Source organism: Electrona antarctica (genome assembly GCF_951216825.1).
Source record: "Electrona antarctica genome assembly, chromosome: 15".
NCBI lineage: Eukaryota > Metazoa > Chordata > Actinopteri > Myctophiformes > Myctophidae > Electrona > Electrona antarctica.
The window spans coordinates 37,936,269-37,963,183 of NC_136796.1; the positions used below are offsets into that span (position 1 = coordinate 37,936,269).

A 26,915-nucleotide genomic window follows, 5' to 3' on the forward strand; every position below is an offset into this window, starting at 1 on the left:
GGAGCAGCGCATGTTCGAGCGGTAGTCCGACAGTTGTTCCCGCATGTCGGACTAATAAGTAAGTAAGCCTTGCCGAGCCATGAGGCCCATAGGGCAGGAGCCTATCTCCTGTTTCTGCAGCGTGAGGCAGCTTGATGTACAAGTACACCGTGCTAAGGCTTTTCCTTCTGCAGTGTGCTCCAAAAGAATGGCTCGTAACTCACAATCTCGAGAGCTCTCCATGGTTTTGACCAGAAGGGGAAAGTTCTGTCTTTATTCCTGACTTCAGAATTCCTCTCGTTTGGAATATTAACGCTTCTAGAAAGACTTAAGAACGGAATATTATGTCTCCCGGTTTTGAGGGGGAACGGAAGGCGGGGCTTTTCAGAGTAAAATCTGCCATATCTTCTGGCACTCTAGCGCCATTATTTTGACATTTTCCCCGGCGAAAATAGTGTTAACAGGGTACAGTAGATACATACAGTACTAGAAGCCAGATAAGGCAGTTATTATACCCCACCCAATGAAAGGGAAAATGAGGGTGATTTATCTGACAGTATATTGAGATTTCCAGACAATGCCAAAATATTGTTTTGTCTTCTTTGTAGTCAATTTTGTCTGAATTATGTTGAACCTGGCATACCGTAAGTATGTGCCATCCATCATTCTTTATTTCACATCAAATAGAACAGAATATTTGCTCTTGATTTACAACATCAATTATTATCATTTTGCAAAGGATGTTGTGACTTGAAACCATTCCTTAAACTTGGAAGATCAGCTTGGATCTTGTTTTGGCATTTTCTTTGGTTCTGTGATGATGAATAGTCATTACATCAGAATTCATTACACACAAGTCAATGACTTTTTGCTTTTCCCTCCAACTCCAAAACACAGACAGTTTAAGAGGTCACAAAAAAAATCGACTCCCAACTTCTCTGCACATCAGTCAATTAATCCTGTGACATCCCGTCTTTGGCTATTTAACATAACCGACCTCTCTGGTCTAATCCATTGTGACCTTTTGGAGAAGTGTTGAGCCTCGAATTCTTATTTGTTGACTCTATCAAGACTATATCCATTTTTTAGGCTTATTATTCCTTCACCAATTTCAGGAAAACAGGCCACATAGCCCTAGCTGACTTAAACCGCCGTTTGAGAATTACAACAATGTAGCTGGGAGAGATTGAGTTTTAGATTGTTTTTGCATGGGTGTTAAGAAAAAGGAATGCACTAATCTAATCAAATCAATGACGGATAGCTGAGTTGAGTTCTTTTCAGAAGTCAAATCATTAAAAACAAATAAATGAAAGCAGGGAATCATAGCTTCAAATTGACATATTGGTTGTTTAGTTTGACCCACCAGTCTTGGAGATATGGCTTATAGAGTAATGTCTTGCAGAAAACAGCGAGTTGAGAAAACAGGCTTGAAAGGTTCACTTCTGTGTACTCTTAACATTACACCTAGCTACATGTTTAAGCATATATTTCATATTTACATGTCGATTTCGGCTCTGAAATTTATTTCAGACATGCTCTAGTATGTGAAGATTCTGCCTGTGCTATTAACTCATTTGTGGATAAAAAAAAGAAGAAAAGCTGTTTTTCTCCTCTCCTGAACGGTTAGTCTTGCCGTCTATAGTCTCTGTATCAAAGAGTCACTTATTACGCAAGAACATTAGCCAAGTCTCTTTAGTCTGGCTGCGTCTCTAACCTCTGTGTAACCTTCTATCGGAGATAGTTTGATCAGACCCCTTGAGTGTGAATGCGTTGCTCTGGAGTGCTGCTGGGGTCAGAATGTCCTTGAGGGGAAGAGTAAAGAGTTCACATACAGGTGGGTCAGAGCAGCAGAATGACGATGCCTATGGTTTTTGAGTGGTGCTAGCCACTCCTATAGACAGCTATGTGTGTCCCTGGCTGTGTCTGGCTCTGTCCGTCCGAGTATTAAAAGTAAACTCTTAATTTCCATTTTCCAGCCATTCAGTTGCATTTTTTTTAATATAATTTGGGGGCCCACCGAGGGGTCTCAGTGTACTACGAAGCTCAACACTGGGGGATTATTCTAAAATATCATACATGGGCAACTGGCGGCCCCGGGGCCCACCTGGCCTGCAGGTTAATATCAGAATACTGATGTATTATTGGTTTTAAACATGCAAACATGACAAAAAAGAGGAACTAACATGCAGGTGCTCAACGGAGATGTCAAAAAGTAATGACGATAAAAGGTGCTCACACAGATCAAAATGCAAACATGAGCCGCTTTAATTACTTCAGTCTATATTGGCAGCTCAATGACTAGTATCACAATGTTAGTCTTTTTTATGTCCATTGGGCCTCATGCGCCAATAAGTTCCTAACTTTTCCTCTTACATTTCTTCCTAAGTGAATTCCTAAGAGAAGTCCAGTCAGATTCATGAAACGTTCTTAAGTAGGCAGAATTGTTCGTAAGCATGTTCTTATGATGATGAATCCAAATCGTCGTAACTTGAAGGGGTGTGCCAGTTCGTTCAAATTATCATAGGTAGACACCCCATATATCCTAATTAGCATCCTAATTACCATAGGGAACCACCCCACCAATCCCATATAAGGCATTGGGAATTCACTTTCCTACCTGTGTTCACCCAGGTGGGTGTGGTTTTGCATGACTCCATGGCCTTGCCTGCAGTCACATCTGTGTGTGATTGCAGCACACAGAAATCACAGGACCTCACACATAGAAATAAAGTTGAGTGAAGTCAAGAATACCTAAACTAAAGTCTAAAGATGGTGGAACACCAAACTCCAAACATTAAAAATCAATAATACTGTGGAGGTACTGAACTGAACAGAAATTTTCATATTTTCAATATTTTCAATATTTTCAATATTCATGAATGTATTTTATTATTTATCTCACAGTAGTCAACTTGGCGGGGGGGGGGGGGGGGGGTGATGGCGGGTGGGGTGGGGGTTATGTGGTGGGTATGGTGCATTTGTTTGGGTTGGGTTGTAAACTCTAAACCAGTGGTTCTCAAACATTTTCATGTCAAGGACCCCCAAATTGACATGCATTCTGCAGACCCCCATATGAAAATATTTTCTGCTAGGGAAATGCTTTGAAGATTTATCAAAATGTTTCGAAAATAGCCGATCTACAAACTCAAAATGGGCAGTAATGGGACGCGTTTGTGAGCTTGTAGATTGACTATTTTCAGTATAAAATGGGATTAAAGTGGTAAAATGTTCCATATTTTGCTGTGGACTGCCTGGAACTTCCTCAAGGACCCCTTGAGGTCCTCAGACCAAACTTTGAGCATCATGCAAATGGCACTGTTTTTCCTTTATGTTTTCAGATTGCACTTAAGAACGAAAAAGGCACCCTAAGAGTGCTCTACAGTGTGCGTAGATTCTGTTCTTACCTACGAACAAATCACAGCTAAGAAAAGATTGAGGGATCCCAAAACCTTCTTAAAAATGTCCTAAGTGGGTCTAAGAACAAATTTCCTCTTAAGAACTTCTTAAAGGGACACTTCACCCTTTTTGCCAAAAAATATATATCAATGACGTTTATAAGATTTAGAACACTTTCCTGGCATTATTTTTTGTGTAATCTCTGGGTTTAGATATTTTAGATTAACGGGTGGCTCTGACGTCAGAGACACTCTTCCGTATTGCTACCGGACTACATTGTCTCCTCACACTGCAGCTAGACCAGCCCCAAAACACAGCCGTCACGGACACTGCGATTTGTTCCACCTACAACCTTCGTTGACCGCACCCCCACATGCGCATTTGTTATTGTGTTTGTGTCATGTCGCTGTCGTCAGCAGAGCAGCACCAGAGAGACGAGCTATGTTCCCACGAATCCCCCCCCCCCCCCAACTCTAGATTTATTATAATGATATGAAGTGACTTGCCATAAACCATCCATTAACTCCCCATTCATCCAATTTGCATCTGCTTGTATTAAACAACATTAAACTCACCAACATTGCAGCTGTAGGGAAAGCTTGAATATCCACTTTCAAACTGCAAAGCTTTTGTTTCATAAAAATCCACCGAATCTTTTTCCCACTCAGCTCTGCATTTAGTTTTTCTTCTTTTTTAGTTCTATCTCACTACTAGAACGCTCTGACTCTGAGGTAGATAAGATTTTTGGCTGTCAACAGCATCCATTTGTTTTTTCAATGTTGTGGACCGGAGCGTGGTGAAATAGTTGCTAAGATACGATACTGCATAGTGATTGGCTCTGCTGCATGCCTATGAAGAGTACTGACCAATGAGCTGAGCCTAGCGCCCTTCCAGACACCAGGTTCCAGTGTCTTGCTTTCCTGTTCCTATAGCTCAGTCGGCTGCCCCTTCTTATTACTGCATGAGAGCGAGTGACTGAGAATCACCATAACGCGCTGTCATTTTTCCACGAGACAAAAATACGGGATTAAGTGCGTCCCGTATCGGTTCATTACGGGACAGGTCTTTTAGTTGCCAAATACGGTACGATCGTATTTTAGCAACTATTTCACGGTCCACAACATTGAAAAAACAAATGGATGCTGTTGACAGCCAAAAATCTTATCTACCTCAGAGTCAGAAAGTTCTAGTAGTGAGATAGAACTAAAAAAGAAGAAAAACTAAGTGCAGAGCTGAGTGGGAAAAAGATTCGGTGGATTTTTATGAAACAAAAGCTTTGCAGTTTGAAAGTGGATATTCAAGCTTTCCCTACATCTGCAATGTTGGTGAGTTTAATGTTGTTTAATACAAGCAGATGCAAATTGGATGAATGGGGAGTTAATGGATGGTTTATGGCAAGTCACTTCATATCATTATAATAAATCTAGAGTTGGGGGGGGGGGGGGATTCGTGGCAACATAGCGCGTCTCTCTGGTGCTGCTCTGCTGACATGCTGACAACGGCGACATGACACAAACACAATAACAAATGCGCATGTGGGGGTGCGGTCAACGAAGGTTGTAGGTGGAACAAATCGCAGTGTCCGTGACGGCTGTGTTTTGGGGCTGGTCTAGCTGCAGTGTGAGGAGACAATGTAGTCCGGTAGCAATACGGAAGAGTGTCTCTGACGTCAGAGCCACCCGTTAATCTAAAATATCTAAACCCAGAGATTACACAAAAAATAATGCCAGGAAAGTGTTCTAAATCTTATAAACGTCATTGATATATATTTTTTGGCAAAAAGGGTCAAGTGTCCCTTTAAGAACGGTTGGCGCATGAGGCCCATTGTATTTGTATTTAGCTCAGTAAACAGAACTATAATTAAAGGCATTTGAAAGGCAATCCAATTCAACTTGCAAAAAGAACAAAATTCAGGCCTGGGCCATGGCTCAGTGGTCCAGGCACCTTGGCTGGCAATCCAGTCTGGCAGTGTGCCGCGGGTTCGACTCCTGATCCCGACGGCCTTTACTGCATGTCTTCCCCCCCCATCTCTCTCCCCATTTCCTGTCAGCCTACTGTCTGTCCCTCCATAAAAAAATAAAATAAAGGCGAAAGCCACAAAAAAAAACATTAAAAAAATAATAAAAATAATTCAAGATTTCAATTCAAATATAGCAAAAATAGCTGATCTACAAGCTCAAAAGTGCAATGTGGCCCATCTGCAGTGAGTGTGGAAAAAAAGTGGCCCTCTCCATCGTCAAATATTTCACACACTTTACTTTATATACTGTATGTATATGTATATGTATATATATATATATATATATATATATATATATATATATATATATATATATACACACTCACAAAACCAGTGGAGAAACGAACGCTGTGTGATTGAGCTCAAGAGGTTTTGGCTTGTGAAAGAGGCGCATAACATCCTGTAGACAAAGACAGGGGGCAAAATAAATGACTTGTTTTTCTGAGGTTCAAAGACGTGAGCTATCTGCCACTGGCGCCACCCGTCTGTCCTTGATCACCACCAACGCTTCCAGGGCCAAAGAAATAGGACATTTCCAGTCGAGTCCACCTCCACCACGCACCCCGCTAAAAGCAGTGGGAATTTGCAAGCCAATCAAATGAGAGAGAAAGGCGGGGTCAATGTGAATGCCCCCCGCCCCGCAAATACCCAAGGCAACCGTCAGTAATAAGCATGGTGATGATTTCACCTCGGCAGTGTCACAGGAGGGGTCACGGAAATAATGGCCAATTTACAATGCACAGCCTGATGTTAGGCTGGCTGACTCCATTATAGATGCAAATGCAATTTCACCGACTTGTGCATAAATGACTGCCGATCACGAAAAGAATCTCCTGCTATACTTACTATACAACTATTGTTTTTGTATTGACGACATTGCCCGTGCCATAAAAACTAAAAAGGGATCTACCACATCAGATCACTGTAAAGGCCCAGAAATCCCATGCCATCCAATGGCTCTAGGCAGAGTGGGTGACGTAATATGGGCATGAAGTTTAGACAAAGACATCGCACGCACGCGCGCACACGCACACACACACACACACACACACACACACACACACACACACACGCTCATATTATACAAGGACTGGCGTCAGCAAACCAAAAGTACTTCCACCCATCAATAAACTGAACTTATTCTGTGCGACTAATACGATAATCAAATAAAAAAAGAACGAGAACTAAACAAGACGGGACCCAAAAACGAGGACGACGTGTGGCTTCGCGTGGGCCTCAGAATCCATGTGGCCAGCCTGTGAGTCACCAATTGAGTCTGTGAGACGCAAATATAGTATGATGTGGGATACTATAATTCATTGACTTTTATTATCAACTGAAAGTTAAAGATGGAGTGATCCCACCCCCCCCAAAAAAAACATGCTACTATAATTACTATGATCATACTAGGACGAAGATTTATTTTGTCAAAAAAGTGTACAGAAAGTGTTAAAATTATGATTTTATGTGGCCACACCCACCAGTTCATTAAGTATACCGGGTTTTCACCTTAGCACCACCCCCACAGCTGTGTGCTGTATGATAATGGGGGAGGGGTTAGGGGAAGGGTTATGATGTCACAAAAATTGTCTTTTTTTTTATTAGGCCTTTTGACTCCAGGCTTTCAGGAAGAAACCAAAAATACACAGGGAAGACATATTTGAATATTCTAACCACACCTGGGGGTCTATTAGAGTAGTGTAACTCCACATTTAATGGTGTGTGTTGACTCTCGACAGGTTGTTGTTCTCTGCCTGGAGCATAATCAGCACAGGCTCCGTGCAATAAGTGTCGTTTTGACCAGAAATGCCGCCTGGGAGGGATATTTGAAGACTGAAAGCGTGCGTGCACACACGCACGTGCACAATGAAGATGGCACAGTCCAGTGTCTAAGCTAACAACAGATAGCCATCCGAAGCTAATGTGAGTAGCCTTTCCACTAGATCGGATCAAACACATTTATACAACTGAATAAATGTAGGATACGCATTTTGGCAGCGTCGCTTCCCGACTAATAACGCAGGCTATGTTTTTTGGCGGGGAAACGGTTAAACATCCTTGTTTGTCTAGTTCCCTGTGTTCCGTCAAGGTTTGTCTGACTGTCGCCGTCCAACTTGTGTTTCTGCCTGTGTGCCTGCATGGTCTGAATGTCTGCATTCCTGTTACTAAGGGTTGCCCACCTGCCCCTGGCATGTAAATAAAACTTTTGGGCAGGTGGAGCTTTCAGTTTGCCAGACAGGGTTAAGTGCTCATTTGAGAGGAATTAACACAACACAAGATATCTGTCTAAACACCTGAGCGTGGCCAGAGTGTTCTGGTCTGTGGAATACAAAAATGACAGCACCGTTTACCTATAATGTGCTGTTTTCACTTTTGCTATCAATAATAAACAAGCATGAACTCACAGTCATATTCATAGTTATGTGGGTATTTAGCTTAAAATTTGAGGTATGCTATTTTTTCATTGCACTGCTCCATGAAAGTAAAAGAAAAAGATGATGGATGGATGATTTACTTTTCGGACAAGTAGAACATGACCTGTACTTGTGTCTCTGAGACCTTAGTGTCACCTCCTGCTGTATGATCTCATGGTCCTGTTGGGTGCTCCACCATGGCTAATCTGGCTAACAGTCGCCAACGGTCAGCATCATCTTCTATTTCGGTCATGCGAGAAATGTCTTTCTTTCTACATCCATGTCTCCTCATTGTGCACTGGCCATGAATGTGCTCAGCCAGTCTGTTTAAACGATTAGGACCTGAGACCAGATTCTACTAAATGTCTTCCAAATAGTTCCAAACAGTTTTCTGAAAAACGTATCAGTGGTGGAACTGGTGCTCAAACGTGTTCATGTCAAGGACCCGTCCTCAGGTCAAAATGGGGTCTCTTTAACTGTCTATCCTTGACAGGTAAAGAGCTATCATTTCAGTATCCATGATGTCACCAATACATCATCCTTGCGCAACCTTGGGCAATCTGATTCCCTTTGAATTCCATTATAAAGTTAAATATTTCAAAAGGTAAATAGGATATGTGGGGGGAAAAAGGTAGTTTGCGCTAAAGCTTTGGCAGCGGTTTGCGGGATTAGGTACCGACATACACACAGACAGACCCTCTCACAGACTAGGCTAGACTTTGTATGAGCCCAAGACATAATGAAAACAGGTGGCATGTCATAATTGTCTCCACCAGGCCGAAGGCATGGGGAGAGAGTATGTTTTGCACTCTGTCTGTCTGTCTGTCTGTCTGTCTGTCTGTGTGTGTGTGTGTCCGTCCATCTGTGTACAGCTAATCTCCGGCACCGTTAACCCGGTCGATGCCAAATTTTGCACACTCCCTGGATGCCAACGATGAACCCAAATTTTCCAGAACGGCCTGTTATAGCACCACCAGGAGGCTGACTTTTTTTATATTACTCCTCCAGATTCTGTCCAAAAATCCCGCAAATCGTTACACACTATCTCTATAGTCATGTGTTCAAGACTGATCTGTCCGATATTTCAGATTCCATCCTAATTGGCTAACATTGGCTTTCAACGTTTGCAGGATTGGCCCGTTTCGAACAAAAAGCCTCAAATCATGAACACAGCGTGCAATTTACGTCAAATCTTTCACAGACTTTCCTACAAGGCTGAGGAATATATCCCACCCTTTTCACATTGGCCTGTTATAGCGCCACCAACATGTGGATTTTTGCTAAACACATTTTTGGAACAAAATGCCTCAAATCATCCAATTGCCATCCAAGGTGTGAGAGGAAATGGCACCCTTTTCACATTGGCCGCGGTGGCAGTGGCAGCGGTGGCCGAACGGTTTGCGGAGCGGTCTTGATACCGGAAGGTCGCCAGTTCGAATCCCCGGACCGGCACGTTAAAATTACCACCGATGAAGTGCCCTTGAGCAAGGCATTGAACCCCTACCATGAAATGTTCTATGAGCAGGGTGTGGCTGTAAACAAGCATCTCGAGCTTAGTCCACTTCCCTGGGTAAACAAATAACTTTGCTTACTTTGCTTTGCCTATTATAGCGCCACCAGGAGGCCACAACCTGACCTGCCCTGGTGGAGACCTGTGCCCCTCTGGAAATGCAATTTGAATTGTGTTTGAAATGAATGTTTGGAACCAAGAGAAGAGATAAAAGAAGGTGCTTATTAAGTGACCTTACCTTGACATAAGCTGGCTGTTTTTCCAGGATTAGATCTGCAACCCTTTTGGAAACCTAGAGAGGGAGAGAGAGCGCAATAGGGTGGGGGAGAGAGAGAGAAACAGGGAATGAGTATTCAAGGGGGGAGGACAAACACAAAATGTCACCTCACGAATGTCACATGTAATGTGTCAAACTAGGGGTTATTCATGACTCAGAAGCCATTGCAAGCATTAGTTTTGCACGAAAAACACTCCTTGGGCTAAAAACGGCCATAGCCGTCATCACAAATGTGATGAGTGAGACACATTGGGCACATTAAGGGCAAGTGGCTATGGCCACTAAGCAGATATATTAAACATTAAAGGAGCATTCAGTGATTTGGGTGATTTGGAAAACCACCCAGTCCGCCCCGGTAACAAATTGTGCACATGCACGCACTACAGTGGGGGGAAGTGTAACAGGCCAACAGCATGTGCACCAAGGCCCACCCCCAGTCGATCATGATTGGAGGAAGGCCCCTCTCATCCTGATTGGATGAAGGCTTTGCCACCCGCCACCAAAACTGAAACTAGGGTTTTTTGACCCCAGGGGCTCACTGGGAACAGGGAGGAACTCCTTATATGGTCAGCACACTCTATAGTAGGGAGGATTATCCAGAAAAAGAAGAAATAAGTGATATTTGAATTAAGTAAAATCACTGAATATACCTTTAATAATCGGTTCATTGAAGCATTGCAGTTAATTCTACTTAACTAACATGCTGTGAAAGACTCACATATCTAACGTTTAAAAAATGTAATTTAATTGAGTTGTGTTTATTATTTTCATTATTGTTATTCCCAATCCCAAAATAACAAAATCCCTCAAAATAGCAAGGATCATCTCGCCTCGCATTGATCTTTTTCCCCCATTTTTTCGATGTAGCGATGTGCACAAACAGTGCCGACGCATAGAGTGCACCATCGAATCAGACGTTTTTAAGATGTGGGCAAGTGTCTAGGACTCCGGATACTTTAGGAAAGTATCGCTTCTGGGGCAGAAGCTAGTTGCCTCTTCATACCTTGTTAACCAAAACCTTCCAGGCTAAAAGGAGATGGGAGATGTCTAATGATGTAGCATTCCAATTTACCGCTCTCTTGAGCCTCATCATAAGCAGGCTAGATTAACCTTAGCCTCGACTAATCCTAGACTGTGTCCTCTGTGACTTAGCTAATGCTGAGTATTAACTTTGGGATGACAGCTGTGTATGAACGACATTGCCTGATCTGCCACAGGCAATTCCAGGGGGGGTCTTTAACACTAATTCGGCAGAAAAGTGTAATGATTATTGTTCATTTCTTCATAATTATTTATATATAAATAAAAGCATGGGGAAATGATGGCACTTTGTGATTTTGAACAGTGGTTTTCGACCAGCAGTGGTACTTGAGGAGGTTCCAGGTGGTCCCCAGCTAAATGATGGAGAGTTGGTAACCAAATGGACCCTTATAGCTCTTTAACTCTTGAACTATTGAAACCTCTTGAAACATTTGGTTTCATTTTACACTCTCACGAGTTAAATTAATGTTATACGTCCGCATTACTTAAGTTAATTTACAAGAAGTCAGGCGGAGCGTTTTCAAAGATTTCCACTTTGTTGGGTTTTCAATCCCCCGAAAACGTCTAAACGGACCCGTGCAAACAATACTGTAATTTTAAATTTTCTATGGAAACCGTTCTCGTGAAAAAAGGGGCCTAACATTGTGACGGCCAACGTCTTCACCAATTGACTCTCATTAACGCCATCGGCAATTAACGATGATTGACACCTGGCAATCTTCCTGCTGGCTCCATTATGAAATTTCTACAGGTGTGTGTGTGTGTGGGAGGTTCACTCGGCATGCCGGCAGCAGCACTAAAGGAACGCTGTCCGGCATCCTCTATCCATTATTATTTTATTTTATCATAGTATAGTGGCTCAAGTTGGGGCAAGTTATTTAAAAACATTCAGTTCACTAACTTTATTGCAGTGTGCAAGCACGCCTGCGGATATTCATCATCCACTGTGTTTGGAATCCAGGGAGGAGAATTGGAACCGAGGAACTGTGAAATGTTTGGAGAAGAGGATCTTTCTTTCAGGATTCTCTCTGTGTTTGAAGTTGACCACATGTCGAACTCTATTCAACATGCAGGTAACACAGAACGCAAAAATTAACGTGATGTTGTTTTCTGGTGAAATAAAGGCTGGTTGGGTCTCATGCAATCAGTCTCAGCATTCACATGGTCGTAAAGATAGGCCTCAAACCCTTAGTCCCTCTGGTGGTGGGCAGAACATTTACCGCTGCGCCACCCGGACACCCCACACTACTTTTTCATGTGTTCACTGTTCAATGATTTGTCTCAATATACCTGCAGTGACAGTCCATTATGATATCCATGGCCCCACAACTGGCCTTTTCATACACATCCACAAACCCCAAAACGTAGTCATTGCATACCGCCCTCCAGGTGAAGTGTCACTTTCTAGTTTAACTTTCCTTTAACTTTTTCTCCAAAGCATGAATGTGGCTGCAGGGCAGGACATGATTCACAAACATCACACCGCTCCCAATGAATGGAACCAGCCAACCACTACTTCAATTACCTTTCCTGAACCTACAACAGCCTATATGTTGCTGCGCGCACGCTCGCACACACACACACACACACACAGCCAGGCAGGGCTGCAACAATGCCAGGCACGCCTTATAATGCCAAGATGAGAATATTCAAAGCACACAATGAGGGGTATATCTGAAAGCATGACACACACACTGGGGTGAGGCGAGGGTGGAGGTGGAATTTAAATGTGAATCGAGTATGCATGGGAAATAACGAGGGACATGGACAGATGGTCAATGAAGTAATGCTCTGCGTGCGTGCGTGCGTGTGCGCGCGCGCAAGACCATGAAGGACAAAATCACTGAAAATAATTGAAGAGATGAAAAACTCTGATTAAAAGCAGACACACAACGAGAAAAAGAGAATGAGAGCGAGAGCATATAGTATGTTGAGGAGGTGTTGGAGGTGTATTGCAAAAGCAAATCACCCCAGACATTCAGTCAAAATCTTCACCATATTGGTGATATAGGTACCAGGGGTGGGCAACTTTGAAGATGGAGAGGGCCACTATTAGTTCCACACTTCCAAAAGTTTTGAGCTTGTAGAGATTTTAGCTACGACACTAATATGCAATGTGGCCCAATGTGTTTGTGTAGTGAGTCACTACACAAACACATTGGGCCACATTGCATATTAGTGTCGTAGCTAAAATATCTACAAGCTCTATACAAGCTCAAAACTTTTGAGCTTTTGAGCTTGTAGATCTGCTATTTTGCTATATTTGAATTGAAATCCTGAATAATATTTTTGAATTGGGACCCTGAAAAGTATAATTTGTATTTAATTTCAAATGCATTTAGTTATACTTATGTTATGAACATAAATGAACATTTTGATACTAGTCATTCAGCTACAAAGACTGACGTAATTAATGCGGGTCATGTTTGCATGTGTGGAATTGTAACGGCTGAAATCAATACTATATCAGTATTCTGATATTAACCTGCGGGCCACATTAAGTGAAGGTGGGGGCCGCATGTGGCCCCCGGGCCTCCCTATGTATGATAGGGAATTTGTTTCTCAAATATGATCTTCAGAATGTCCAAACTTTTAGGCCACTAGGAATTAGGAAAACGGCAAAGTCCTGTTGCGTTCTCATTTTTTGTTCAGCTTTAAAACGAAGACGCTGAGCCTAGATTTGTGGATACATTTTAGACGGTTCAGAAGTGTTCGCCCAAAGCAGCAAATCTACACGATCACAAGTGTATATGGAGACATGTATCGAGGTTGCCGGTACCTTATTTTTGGTAACTATTAGGCTTCAGTGTCCACTGTCCCGAGAATCCAGACTGACAGTTTTTGAAATCTGATTTGTATCGCATTTCAAACCACTTTTATCAATAAGGGAAAGATGGCCCCCAAAATAATCGCTTGTCTCTTTCCCTCTTACTCGCACACACATCACACATGCACATAATATCTGAATTATAATTTCATCCTGACTAGAATTCTGATGTGGGATTAAATACCCAGACTCAGGGTAAAGAAAAAGCACGATCACGACTTGCCCGACTTTTTTGATAAAGACCTCTTTTCCCTGCCGAACTCAACATTCACGCCTTTTGTTTTCATTGTTTAATTCGACAATTTTGATAACTTTCATCCGTCGTGACTGGAAAATAATCACTGATGCTGTTTTCCTATAGGGCTGATGGGAAATTGCTCAATGCATTTCTATTGTAATGGCAGCACGCTACAGGTTGCTCTCTCCTCCAGTCTTTGTTGTTGATCGGCATTTTGGAATACTTCGACACGACAAGCGATGGCAGTATTTTAAGGCCGATTTTCGTGAAACGGACGTACGTGTGTTCAAAGGTTAGTGAAATACTACGTTTATTTCACGATTTCAATTCTCTGCAGTGAAATTGTTAAGTATGGACACTAGGGCCTTATCATACACCCAGTCACACCCACGGACAAACCAAACTCAATCAGGAATGAATACTAATTCGCACACAGCCCATGTCCGCCCCGACTTCTTTGCTATGGGCCATGGTTGGGCAGTATATGAGGCAATTAGTTTGAAAAAGAGTCTGTGCCAGGCATGTGTCAGAGACGACAATTAGGCTGGACTACTGTGGCAGGAGAAGGGGAAGCCATCATTGTCCTCTTGTGAATGCCATGCCAAGCCTTCTCAATCACCTATCAGGCCATGTTGAAAGGAGGGATGGCAGAAGAAAAATGGGTGAATCCAACAATATGTAAATCTGATTGTTAATTAGTCATGAAGCCCATAGACAGATCTTCATCCTGGCAACCCCGTTTTGGACATGTTACTATAGAGAATGCTGTCTAAAGTCTGAAATGTCTGCGAGGATATTCGTATTCATTACAAGCTCACAACGTGTCGCAGCGCGACGCGTTGTGAGCTTGTAGATCTGCTATTTTCTCTACGGGATTTCAGCCCCTGCTCCTCTAACACTCTCTGCACGTCCGCTTAATACTGAAAAGTTTGTTTCCGTTAGGCATGGACAGTATGGTGTAGGTTTTTACAGGGGTGGGCAACTTTGACGATGGAGAGGGCCACTATATTTCCACACTCACTCCGAGTCCAGAGGGACACATTGCATATTACTGTCGGAGCAAAAATAGCCCCGGGCCGCCAGACAGTTGCCCATGTATGGTGTAGAAACATGCAGTACAGGTTGAATAATAATCGGACTCCGCCAGATGGGCATTGAGTTCACGAGTTCAAGGCTGTGTTGTGAACTCAATACTGCCCGCATCTGGCAGTCAGGTTTGTTGAATAATGCTTTTGTACAGAAATAACAGAAGATGAGGGGGCAACGGATAATGGTTTTAACACATTGTATGCCCAGGACGTCTCCAGACGTCTTTATAATAACCCCCTGGGGTGCCCGGAAAAAATATATATATTTTTTTTAAATTAAATCGTCCAAAAAACACTGGGTACTCTACGTATCTATTCTGAATAAATCTATGGGTATATTTTGTGTTAAAAAATCGTCCAAAAACGCGGGCACTCTACTCTGAATAATGTATGAGATCGTCGAGGCTAGTGCAAGTGCTACAGCAGCAGGCAATGATGGAGTCTTGCTACTACCAGCCTCTAGTTTGAGGGCATTAAAGTTAATGGCTACCAGGCAGAGCAATTGAGTTTGACACACAGCAGTGAAATTGGTATAGCTCAGAGCTCACATAGGTCGGCGCAATGCACGAAAGTTCAAACTAGTTGGAATTTTGAGCGCCGTGCTAGGGTGAAATGATAATCCGAGCCATTTCCAGTTGAACGAGAATTAACAAAGAAGGGAAATGTGGGAAAAATGCAGGATAAACAGTTTCTGATTTCCCCGAGCTATACACCAGAGGTGCAGAGCTCTCTCCTGGAAACACAACTAAGCGGGGATACCACCAGCCATGTTGGTTTACCGCAGTGGAGAATAAGAACAGTGCCAATGCCAATCAAAATAGTTTAGCGACTGTTGCTTTGCAGGGCAAGCTTTCGTCACCACATAGCTGTCATTGTTCATTTGCATGGCTGTGTTGTTGAACAGTTACACAGTTTAACGTCGGGAAAGTTACACGACTGAGCCACCCAGGTGATGGCAATAATACTAATGACTATACTACTTAAAGTACCAAAAGTAAAAGTACTCTCATTATGCAGAATGTCTCATTTTCATATTATGTATAAAAATCTTTTGAAAATAGTTCACAATGCGTCACATTGCGACGCATTGTGAGCTTGTAGATTGGCTATTTTCAAATGGCCGAAATGTATATAGAGCTGAAGTGGTTAGTTTATGAGTAAAAGTACAATATTTGCCTCTGAGATGTAGTGGAGTAGAAGAAAAAATACTGGAAAATCAGAAAAACTAAAGTACAAATACCTCAAAATTGTACTACTGTAAGTACAATACTTACACCAGGAGGCCACAACCTGCCCCGAGGGGCACTTTATCTAGTTTGATTTGGTTTTGACTAATACTGATCAGAGTCATCATCAGTGCCCATACCCGAGGCGGGGTTGGCGAAAGGGCCTTTCTGTGCGGAGTTTGCATGTTCTCCCCGTGTCCCCTAGGGTAGGTACCCTCACAAAAACATGCAGTAATCCTGGTCTCTAAACAAACTGCCTCCCCCTGGCCAGCCGGGGCACCTGATGGAGGGGAAAGGAACTGGTTGGAATAACGTGTTCCTTCCACGCGATACGTCCAACCAGGGAAACTCCCCCCTGTCACGTGTAAAGGAGCAACTTGGACACTCAGGCAGGAAGGAAGCATGAGTTCAAGTCCGTTGCTCTCCCCATGTCCCCCATATATGGGGACTAGGTTGGCGGAGGGTGTGTAGAGAGCCCAGGATCACATTAGATAATTGGCACAGGGGTGAAAAAATGGGTTACAAAATCGAGGGATAAAAATGTTGTTAAAAAAAATACTGATCAGAGTCATTATGAATCGGTATATGCTAATTCAACAGCTGCATGAAAATTAGCTCTTCCTTCCATTCATTTATCTTTCCACTCAGCATCTCCTAAAAATAGCCCCCATTACAAACTCAGCTGTGCATGACATACAAAACTGCTTTTACAAAGCAAAATCTGCAGAGGCTAATTTAAACCCCATTTTTACTCGCAGAAATAAGACAAAGACTCATTCATTCTCGAAGCACCCGCAAATGGTGAAATGCAACCCTAGCCACGCTATTACGAATATCATCTTCGTAATAATAGTATGCATACATTTGGCACCAAATTGGCCCTTTTCTATGCAAGCCTTGTTGCAAAAAAGAAAAAAGGGGTATTTCACCAGTGCTAATAGGCACACGCAGTAGTTAGTAGTGTCTTCTGAGAGTTGGTGGTAATTGAAGCACATTTATAAAATATCAGCCCCCTCGTCCTCGCACGGCTTCCCTCCCCCAACGGACCAATTGCATGTGCTCGTATAGACCACTGGTTCCCAAACAGTGGACGGTGGTGTGAGTGTGCGGATGATGTCACTTAATAAGGTTTAATCAGACGCTTGATGGTCTATAAACATAGGCTACCAATTATTTATTTATTTTTCCAATACAGAGATCGCCCTCCGTGGGGCACAACTGAGGAGACAGCCACTGAAAGTACTCACCGTGTATGCACGGGGCACTGTTTCTCTTCTGTCCTTCGCTGCACATCGCCAGCTAGGAAACCTTAATTTAAACTCCTTGGACACCAGGGGGCGGTAGATGCTTTAGGTAGCAGGTGCCCGCAGGTGCCTATTTCATCTCATTTTGAGCCGTAATGTCAATAAAGATGGCGTGTGTGCGTGCACACAAGGATTTTGGCCGTTTTTACATGGGCGCTAGTGATGGTTAGCTAAAAATGCAAAAAAATAAACGCTAAAATGCAAAAAAATAAATAAACGCTGGATTAACGCCAATTAATGACATCTCGTTCTCTCGGGCGTGGCGTCCTGGACAAAGGTAGATAGATCTCGTTTTATCGGGCATAGCGCTGAAACAGTTCACATGGTAAAAGGGATGCTGGCGTCTGGATCTGTGTGTGTGAGGCACATGCATGGCGTGCATGTTTATTTGAGGGACAGTGAGAGAATGACACTCACCGCTGACTGCTGTCTTTTCAACTTGTCTCTGTGTTCTTCTAAATCCTGTAGGTTCAGCTCAGGTGGCAGTTTCTGAAAACACACACACACACACACACACACACACACACACACACACACACACACACACACACACACACACACACACACACACACACACACACACACACACACACACACACACACACACACACACACACACACACACACACACACACACACACACACACACACACACACACACACACACACACACACACACACACACACACACGTGTAAGTACATTCGCAATCCCATGGAAATCAAAGTGTCTGGAAAACAGACACAAAACAACAGAAGACACAGAACAACTACAGAGTAGTACAAATTCATATCGCCTCAATATGTGTGTGTGCACACCACTTCCAAGAACCTGTGAACATCACATGAATAAAAACCTGGTTGGAGGCACCATGTACAGTACCTCTGACTGAAGAAGCAAAAATGACGAAAGAGAATCTGGGTTTGCTTCTGAAAAGTTAAAGGAGTCTCTTTGGAAGCCAAGTTCCCTTCCCGAGAGACCTCGCATATTAATGCAGTATAATGTCAAAGTACACCATGAGCACATCCCCACATGCACCTCATGAATTAAATTAGTAAACAAGACTGACACTATCAGATCAACAAATCTCTGTGGGGGAGTAACAAAAAAAAAGAGATATGAGGAACCAGGGGGGGGGCAAAGGATGATGGGTAATTACTTTCCTCATGACTGAGTGACTCATTTCAGATGGTGTGGCGATACACACGCCAACCTCTAATGAGATTTCACACCCCTCACACTTTTCACAACCCTGCCGAACACCCCATGCAATCCATCACCACGCCACAAGTCATTGGAGTGTGCGACTAGGTGTGCACGAGAAGGCTGCTGCCTCACAGGTGAGAGAGAGTTTTAGCTAATGCCAGTGAGGTCACATGATCAAAGCATATCGACGTGTATTCCTATTAGATATGCAGTATTGCCATTATCGGAGTCACTGACCCGAATGTAATAGAGCTTAAGCTTATCGTTTCCTGTGGAAGCCAAACCACAGAGATAACATTTCATATAGATATTTCATAATTGCCTCCACCAGGCCAAAGGCATGGGGAGAGAGTATGTTTTGCACTCCGTCCGTGTGTGTGTGTGTGTGTGAGTGTGTCTGTCCGTCCGTCCATCAGTCTGTCTGTTACCAGCTAATCTCCGGCACCGTTAACCCGGTCGGTGCCAGATTTTGCACGCACACTCCCTGGATGTCAATGATGAACCTCTGCTCCAAATTTTCCAGAACGGCCTGTTATAGCTTTTGATATATATTTTTATATTACTCCTCCAGATTCTGTCCAAAAATCCTGCAAATCGTTACACACTATCTCTATAGTCATGTGTTCAAGACGGATGTGTCCGATATTTCATATTCCAACATAAATTTGCAGGATTGGCCCGTTTTGAACAAAAAGTCTCAAATCATGAACTCAGCGAGCAATTTGCGTGAAATCTTTCCCAGACTTTCCTACTAGGCTGAGGAATATATCCCACCCTTTTCACATTGGCCTGTTATAGCGCCACCAACAGGTGGATTTTTGCAAAACACATTTTTGGAACAAAATGCCTCAAATCATCCAATTGCCATCCAAGGCGTAATAAGAAATGGCACCCTTTTCACATTGGCTTATTATAGCGCCACCAGGAGGCCACATCCTGACCTGCCCTGGTGGAGACCTGTGCCGCAAGGGGCACTTTATCTAGTTCATAATGAGTATTCAGTAAAATGGTATAAAACATAAATGTTTGAATGCATTGTTTATTTCATGTACTACAAGTATTGCCTATAGAGCGTCGCAGTCCTGCCCCCTACCATGGCCCAGGAAATGAATCCCAATGCATTTTTTCCATAGACATTTCAAAAAGTATTTATTGAAAGACGGTTACGCCGCGGACAAAGCCAACTCGAGTCGTGACAACTCATGACAACACAAACAATATTTTGGACCAAACAAATAATTACAAAGAAGAAAAACAACAAAAAAAGTGTTGTAACCTGCCGTTTTTTTCTTCTTTCTAATTATTTGTTCGGCCCACAAAATTGTGTTTGTTGTCATGATTTGTCACGACTCAAGTTGGCTTTGTCCGCGGCGTAAACGTCTTTAAATAAATACTTTCTGAAATGTCTATGAGGAAAATGAACGGAGAATAATTTCCTGGGCCCTGGTAGGGGGCGGGACTGCGACGCTCTATAGAGGATTTATGCTTTGAGAGAACATTTTGTACCTTTTGCATTGAAATCAAGTGTAATATATTGGTGACTAGAGAGCTGCTTTGATCAGTGTGACAGAGAGGCAGTCAGTGGCAGAACAGTTTGGAGTTAAGAAGCACTCAGTTTTCTTACCGTCGTCGTCGACATCATCTCACACCTTTGTAAACCTGTGGAACTTTCTTTTTGTGTTTGAGAAGTAAACCGTCATGTAAATGGTAAATGGTGCATTTATATAGCGCCTTTATCCAAGGCGCTTTACATAGATTGTGCATCAATTCACCCATTCACACACACATTCATACACCGATGGCGGCAGAAACCATGCAAGGCACTAGACAGCACATCAGGAGCAATTTGGGGTTCAGTGTCTTGCTCAAGGACACTTCGACACTAACTCTGGGGGAGCCCGGGTTCGAACAGACAACCTTGCAGTTACCATCCAGCCACTCTACCCCTGAGCCACCGCCGGCCCCATGTACATTTACATGGGGGCGGCAGTATATTTTTTACAACCGCTTGGACTGAATTATTTTATTATAAGAAGTTTTTGGGGAAATATTACAGTGAGTGAACGAGTAAGACACATGCTTCTAGTGGACAATTTTCTAGTGGACAATTAAAACCTTTACATTTAGTAAGAACAGTGGATAAGAAGCCTTTGAAGAGGTTTTATGGAACAAGAAGGAGCTTGCACTCAACGACACATGTAAGTGACCTAACAACTTTCTTAAGCCAACTCAAGAAGACAATTGCTGTTAATGGTTTGTGAACAGCTGAAATACAGCTAAAGGAGTTGGATAGTTTGCAAGTGAAGGAATCCCGGGAATGATTGTGTTAACAAGTTGCAGTAATGCAATGGCAGATCTGGATTATTTGGATGATATGGAAAGTGCTGCCAGCATGCACACGACACGATCATCACAAAGCTGCCATACAGGATGAGAGAGAAATTCAGAAGTGTTGCTTTGGACATTCAGCAAAAGCTAGACCGCAGGCCAAGATTCAAAGCTGACGTGGCATTCATCAACAGGCAGGCTGAGATTGCTTTGCACCCTGTGTTTGGTGAACTGAAGGATAAACCAAAAAGGCAGCCGCCAGATGAAAAAAAAGCAGACAAGCCAAGTGGCAAGAAAAGTTTCACTACTACAGCCACAGAAGTAAACACACAGAAAAGTGTTGCTGCTGGTACAAGTGAGAAGAAGAAACCTTGCATCTTTTGTCAAGGAGACCATACAATGGAACAGTGCAAGAAACTGTAGAAAATGCTGCATAAAGAGAAGCTGGAGTTCCTTAAAAGCAAAGGGCTTTGCTTCAGTTGTCTCTTATCTGGACATATGAGTAAGACTTGTGGAGAAAGGTTGAGCTGTCAGATCTGTTCAGCAACACACCCTACACTCCTACACATAAAGCAGAAAGATAAAGACGCTCCAAAAGAAGAGGCTCCGGCGGAGGCTCCAACGGAGAATCGATCAGTTATCAGTGGATTTGTAGGCATGGAGGACACGTGTTCCCAAACTGGGGCCGGGTGCACTGATAGTATTCTCGCTATTGTTCCTGTGCAAGTAAAAGCAAAGAAAGGCAACAACGTTGTTATGCGTTCCTGGATCCCGGGAGTAATGCTTCCTTCTGCACTAACAGAGCATTAGCAGAACAGTGTGTGCTAAACATACAGAAGAAGCTTAAGAGGGATCAGTCATTCCAAGATGACCATGTCAGATTCATGGAAGATATGATCAACAATCATATCTTCTGTTGTTGCCGTTACAGCAGAAGAAAGCACTGATGCGGTGCAACAGTTGATTGAATACTTATCTTCATGGATACGTCTAAGCCGAGTCAGAAGTACCCTGAGAATCCTGTCACAAAAGAGAAAGGAATTGAACGGTGTACAGTACACCAAGATCAACAATCAGTTAACAAGGACATTTTGAGCTACAAAAAGAGTCTCAAACAGACCTACCTTACTGTTGATGAAATGAGACAAGCTGAACTGACAGTCACTGTCAGCAGCAGAAGTTTCAGGAGGAAATAACTGCTCTTCAGCAGCGTGAGCTTATCAAAAGTAGTAGTCAGATCTTCAGACTAAATCCTGTTCTACAAGATGGCATCCTTCGTGTTGGAGGGAGGCTTAGTCGAGCAGCAATGCCAGCTGAAGCCAGCAACCCTGCCTAAAGACCATCGTGTGGCTGATCTGATTCTTCAAGATTTTTGAAGAGAGGCTGAGACACAGTGGGCGTAATCACATCCTGTCTCATTTACACCAACGATACTGGATTCCCAGCGCCTACTCAGTTGATCAGGAAAATACTGTCTCGTTGTACAACCTGTCGTGGACAACATGGTGCATTGGGCACACAGATGATGGCAGATTTGCCAAGAAACAGAGTCTTGCCAGATGACCCACCCTATACCAGAACTGGAGTGGATCTGTTTGGACCATTTGATGTTAAACGGGGAAGATAATCTGTTAAAAGGTACGGTGTTATCTTTACCTGCCTTTCCTGTTGTGCAGTCCATATAGAGATGGCAACATCACTGGAAACAGATTCATGTATCAATGCTCTGCGTCGATTTATCGCAAGAAGAGGTCAGGTGAAGGAGATGCGATCCGACAATGGTACCAACCTGGTTGGAGCTGATCGTGAGCTCAGAAAAGCAATGCAGGAGTGGAATACTGCACAAATAGAGAACAGCTTGCTCCAACATGACATCAAATGGATGTTCAATCCACCAACAGGGTCCCACCATGGTGGAGTGTGGGAGAGGATCATCCGCTCCATCAGAAAAATCATGAATGTTACTCTGAGGGAACAAAGCCTAGCTCATGAGGAAAGCCTACACATATTCTTCTGTGAATGTGAAGCCATTCTGAACAGTAGGCCCATTACCACACCTTCAAATGACAGAATCAGAATCAGAAGACTTTATTGCCATGACATGTAAACATGTTAGGAATTTGGTTTGGTGGACAGCAGAGTGCAGTTACAACATTAGGACAAGTGCAAAACAGGACAAGACAGTGCAAAGAATAGTGAATAAAATAAAGTGCAGAGAGTTCAAGTGATCAGTTCAGAGCACAAGTCAGTCCATTCCACTCTGAGTGGGGGTGGAGGGAGGATAAAGGGGGGTCAGGGGGGGACACCAGCAGCGTTGAGGAGCCGGATAACCGTGGGGAAAAAGCTGTTTGAATATCGGGCCTTCATAGTCTTTAGGGACCGCAACCTCCTGCCTGAGGGAAGCGGGGCAAAAAGACTGTGGCCTGGGTGTGCAGGGTCAGCCATGATCTTCCTGGCCCTCCTCGAAGCCCTACTCCTAAACAGGGCCTCAAGGGGGGGCAAAGGGCAGCCAATCACCCTCTCTGCTGATCGTATGACCCGCTGCAGCTTGGCCTTGTCCTTGGCCGCTGCAGCGGGGAACCAAACAGTGATGGCGAGGGTGATGATGGACTCTATGATGGCAGTATAGAAGTTAACCAGCAAGGTCCTTGGGAGGTGGAATTTCCTCAGCTGTCTCAGAAAAAACAGTCTCTTCTGGGCCTTTTTTGTGAGGGTGTCGATGTTGGGCCCCCACTTCAGGTCCCGAGAGACTGTCACCCCGAGGAAGCGGCATGACTCCACTGTGGCGACTGGAGTGCCTCCCAATATGATGGGAGGGGGAGGGGCCGGGGTCCTCCTGAAGTCCACGATCAGCTCCACCGTCTTGAGAGCATTAAGCTCAAGGTTGTTTCGGGTGCACCAGGTCAGCAGCAAGTCGATCTCGCTTCTGTAGGCAGACTCATCCTCCCTGGAGATGAGCCCTACCAGGGTGGTGTCGTCTGCAAACTTCAGAAGTTTGACCGACTGGTGGCTGGAGGTGCAGCAGTTGGTGTAGAGGGAAAACAGAAGGGGAGACAGGACACAGCCCTGGGGGGAGCCGGTGCTGGTCCTCAGCTCGGAGATGGACTTCCCGATCTTCACCCGCTGAGTCCTGTTGGACAGGAAGTCTGTGATCCACCTGCAGGTGACATGAATGATCTGGAAGCTCTCACCCAACAGCACTTGCTGTTGCTGAAGACAAATCCCTACTTGCCACCAGGACAATCCCTACTTGCCACCAGGAAGCAAGTACAGTACATGAGTGATCTTTTCTGGAAACACTGGACCAGGGAGTACTTGCCTGAACTCCAGAAACATCAGAAGTGGTTCAGTCCTTTTTTGTCCCAGGGGACGTAGTCCTGATCGCAGATGAATCAGCCCCTAGAGGTTCATGGCTAATGGGAAGGATTGTCAAGACAGTAGAAGATGAGAATGGAATGGCCCGAAAGGTTCGGGTCAAGACGAAGACGAGTGAACTTGAGGCCTATAACTAAAGTCCTACTCCAAGAAGCTGTGTGAAGCCACCCACACACACACAGACACACAAGAAGCTGTGTGTCTGTGATCTAATAAGGGTCTATTTTGTTACCAACTCTCCATCATTTAGCTGGGGACCAGTGGAACCGCCTCAAGGACCACGGTGGTCCCCGGACCCTGATATGTACCTATATATGGGCGTATAGCTCCGAAATTGGGATCGGCATCGGGATCAAAATCGTGGCATCAGTGAGCGTGGGGCTCTGACTATTTGTTTGTGTATGTACAGACAGACCTGGAGTTCGTGCTGCACCATATCATAGGAGTCACTGGAGTAGTAGACCTCTTCGATGCTGTCGATGATCTCCTGTTCTGCCTGGGGGTCGATGGGCTGCTCCCTCAGCTCCCTCAACTCCTCCTGGGAGAGAGGGAGGGAGAGAGAGAGAGAGAGAGATATTAGAAAAATTCAATCAGATCCGTGAAGCGGGTACAGGCTTTAGTTCCGACATACTATCGGTCCGAGTGTCATTAGACCGACAACCTACCTCAAACTAGGGATGGGAATAATCGATGAATGCATTAATTGATAGTTTTGATAAGCTTATATCGATCGATTAACCGGTTAGTTGATAAGCGGCGTTGTTGTAAAAAGAATATCTGAGAATCTTAATTTCACTCAATGTCGAACAAAGAAATCTACATTTTTGAGTGGTGCAACCACTCTAAGGAACAGCAATGTCCGTCCCAACCTATGTGACTATGTTTAGAATACCAGTAGGGGCAAAAGCGGCGCTGTTGTGCCAGAAACAGAGAGAGAGAGAGAGATAGTGTTGCACTGTTGCCTGCTAATGAGAGAGAGATAGAGAGAGAGAGAGAGAGGGGGGGGGGGGGGAGTTGCACCACTCAGTTCACACGGGTGTGATTTTTCTGATACACAGAAATAATACAAAAGGCATATTATATTCCTTAATCAAATATGTATTTGACGATACAGGGCCAGGCAATGTCATCTTTGTATTTGCGTTCCTCAGCCACGTGCGCAGACAGCTTTACATTCACACAAAAACACAGATGATAGAACCACAGACACATCTTGATGACATCATCAAGATGTGATTCACAATGTTAATGATTTTTTTCATACCTCCAGTTCTAGGAAACACAGAATGGGGGGGACTTATTATTATTTCCACACAACAGCTCAAAGGTATATTAATGACGTAGTAAAATGTTTAAAATGAGTATTCCCCTTTAAGCATGTGAGTCGCCATTGGACTGGCCCCATGAAGTGAACGGAGTTGTCAGATGACAAACTAGGTGGCGAACTTGTCGTGTACATTTCCAGGGTATTCTTTGACCAGCAGCTTTGCAAACAGCTGGTAAAAAAAGAAAACCAAACATAATTCTACATTAGGGACGACAACCACCATAGAACACACATTACACTTCATGAAATTACAATTAGTTCTACAGAATTTGGTTCAATTTGTCTACTAACCCATCCAAATTAATTTGGTTGACTCTCAATCTGCCAATAAAGCACATTAAATTGAAAAAATAATTAAAGAGACAGATGGATGTATAAAGAGATATATAAAAGTGAATTGTCCTTGCTGCTCTCAGCACCAGAGAGGCATTAGAAAAAGCTAATTAAATGCACATTTGTCAACAGAACTGGAAGGATATTAGCAACAGAGGAGTTGGAGAGAGCAGGGACAGAGGGACTGTTAAGATAAAGACTATTTATCAAGGTGCTTTGCATAGAGTTTTGCCACCTGCTAAACAGTGTGACAAAACATATTTACGTTTTTTACATCTCTTTAAATCCTCATTACTACATAGTACTGTACCTAGACTTATCGCTCACGCTAACATAGTAAACATTAACCTAATCATAATTCAATTCAGTCAGGCCTGCCAAAGCGCATCCTCATTTCATCTTATTTCCTCATTTGGAGGACAAGATGAACAATTTGCATACAGCACACAAATATCCCTTCCACCAAGTCCGTCCTTTTAATAAAAAGACATTCATGCACACACGTCCCACTGGGAGGAGACCCCGGGGCAGACCAAGGCGCAGTTGGAGGAAACACGTCGACTCACTGGCCTTGGAACGTCTCGGGATCCCCCAGGAGGAAGTCACTAATGTTGCTCTGGAGAGGGAAGTATGGAGCTCTCTGGTGGAGCTGTTGCCACCGCAACCCGACTACGGATAAGCGGTTGAAGATGGATGGAAGGATGGATGGATGGATGGATGGACAGACACACGCATGCATCCACGGATGAACAAAATGGACACACACACGCCCGCTGATGTTGGCACACTTAATCGCTTCAGTGCGCAGTTCTTGAATCTGGGGACTTGGAAACTATTTGTGGCTAGGCGAGAGTGTAATAGATCACTGTCTGATCTTTTCTCAAGACAATATGTGGTGATACGGTAGGTGAGGCGTTCAGATCTAGGGCCCTAGCTTGCACGCCGACTTATCCCTAAACTTCTTTGCCATGTTTTACTATCTTGACAAATTTCTTTTTTTTGAAAGGTTCAAATAGCCAATCTACAA

General features: G+C 43.7%; 1 protein-coding gene across 1 annotated transcript in view; it reads right to left on the reverse strand.

Moving 5' to 3' along the window:
• The window catches only part of vps50 (VPS50 subunit of EARP/GARPII complex), a 207,297-nt gene that overhangs the window by 164,569 nt on the left and 15,813 nt on the right, over positions 1-26,915 (reverse strand). Inside the window, exons 3-5 of the mRNA XM_079523040.1 lie at positions 24,644-24,766; positions 17,738-17,809; positions 9,558-9,611 (exon numbers count right to left, since the gene is read on the reverse strand). Coding sequence (XP_079379166.1) covers positions 9,558-9,611; positions 17,738-17,809; positions 24,644-24,766 — 249 coding nt within the window. The remainder of the gene's footprint in view (positions 1-9,557; positions 9,612-17,737; positions 17,810-24,643; positions 24,767-26,915) is intronic.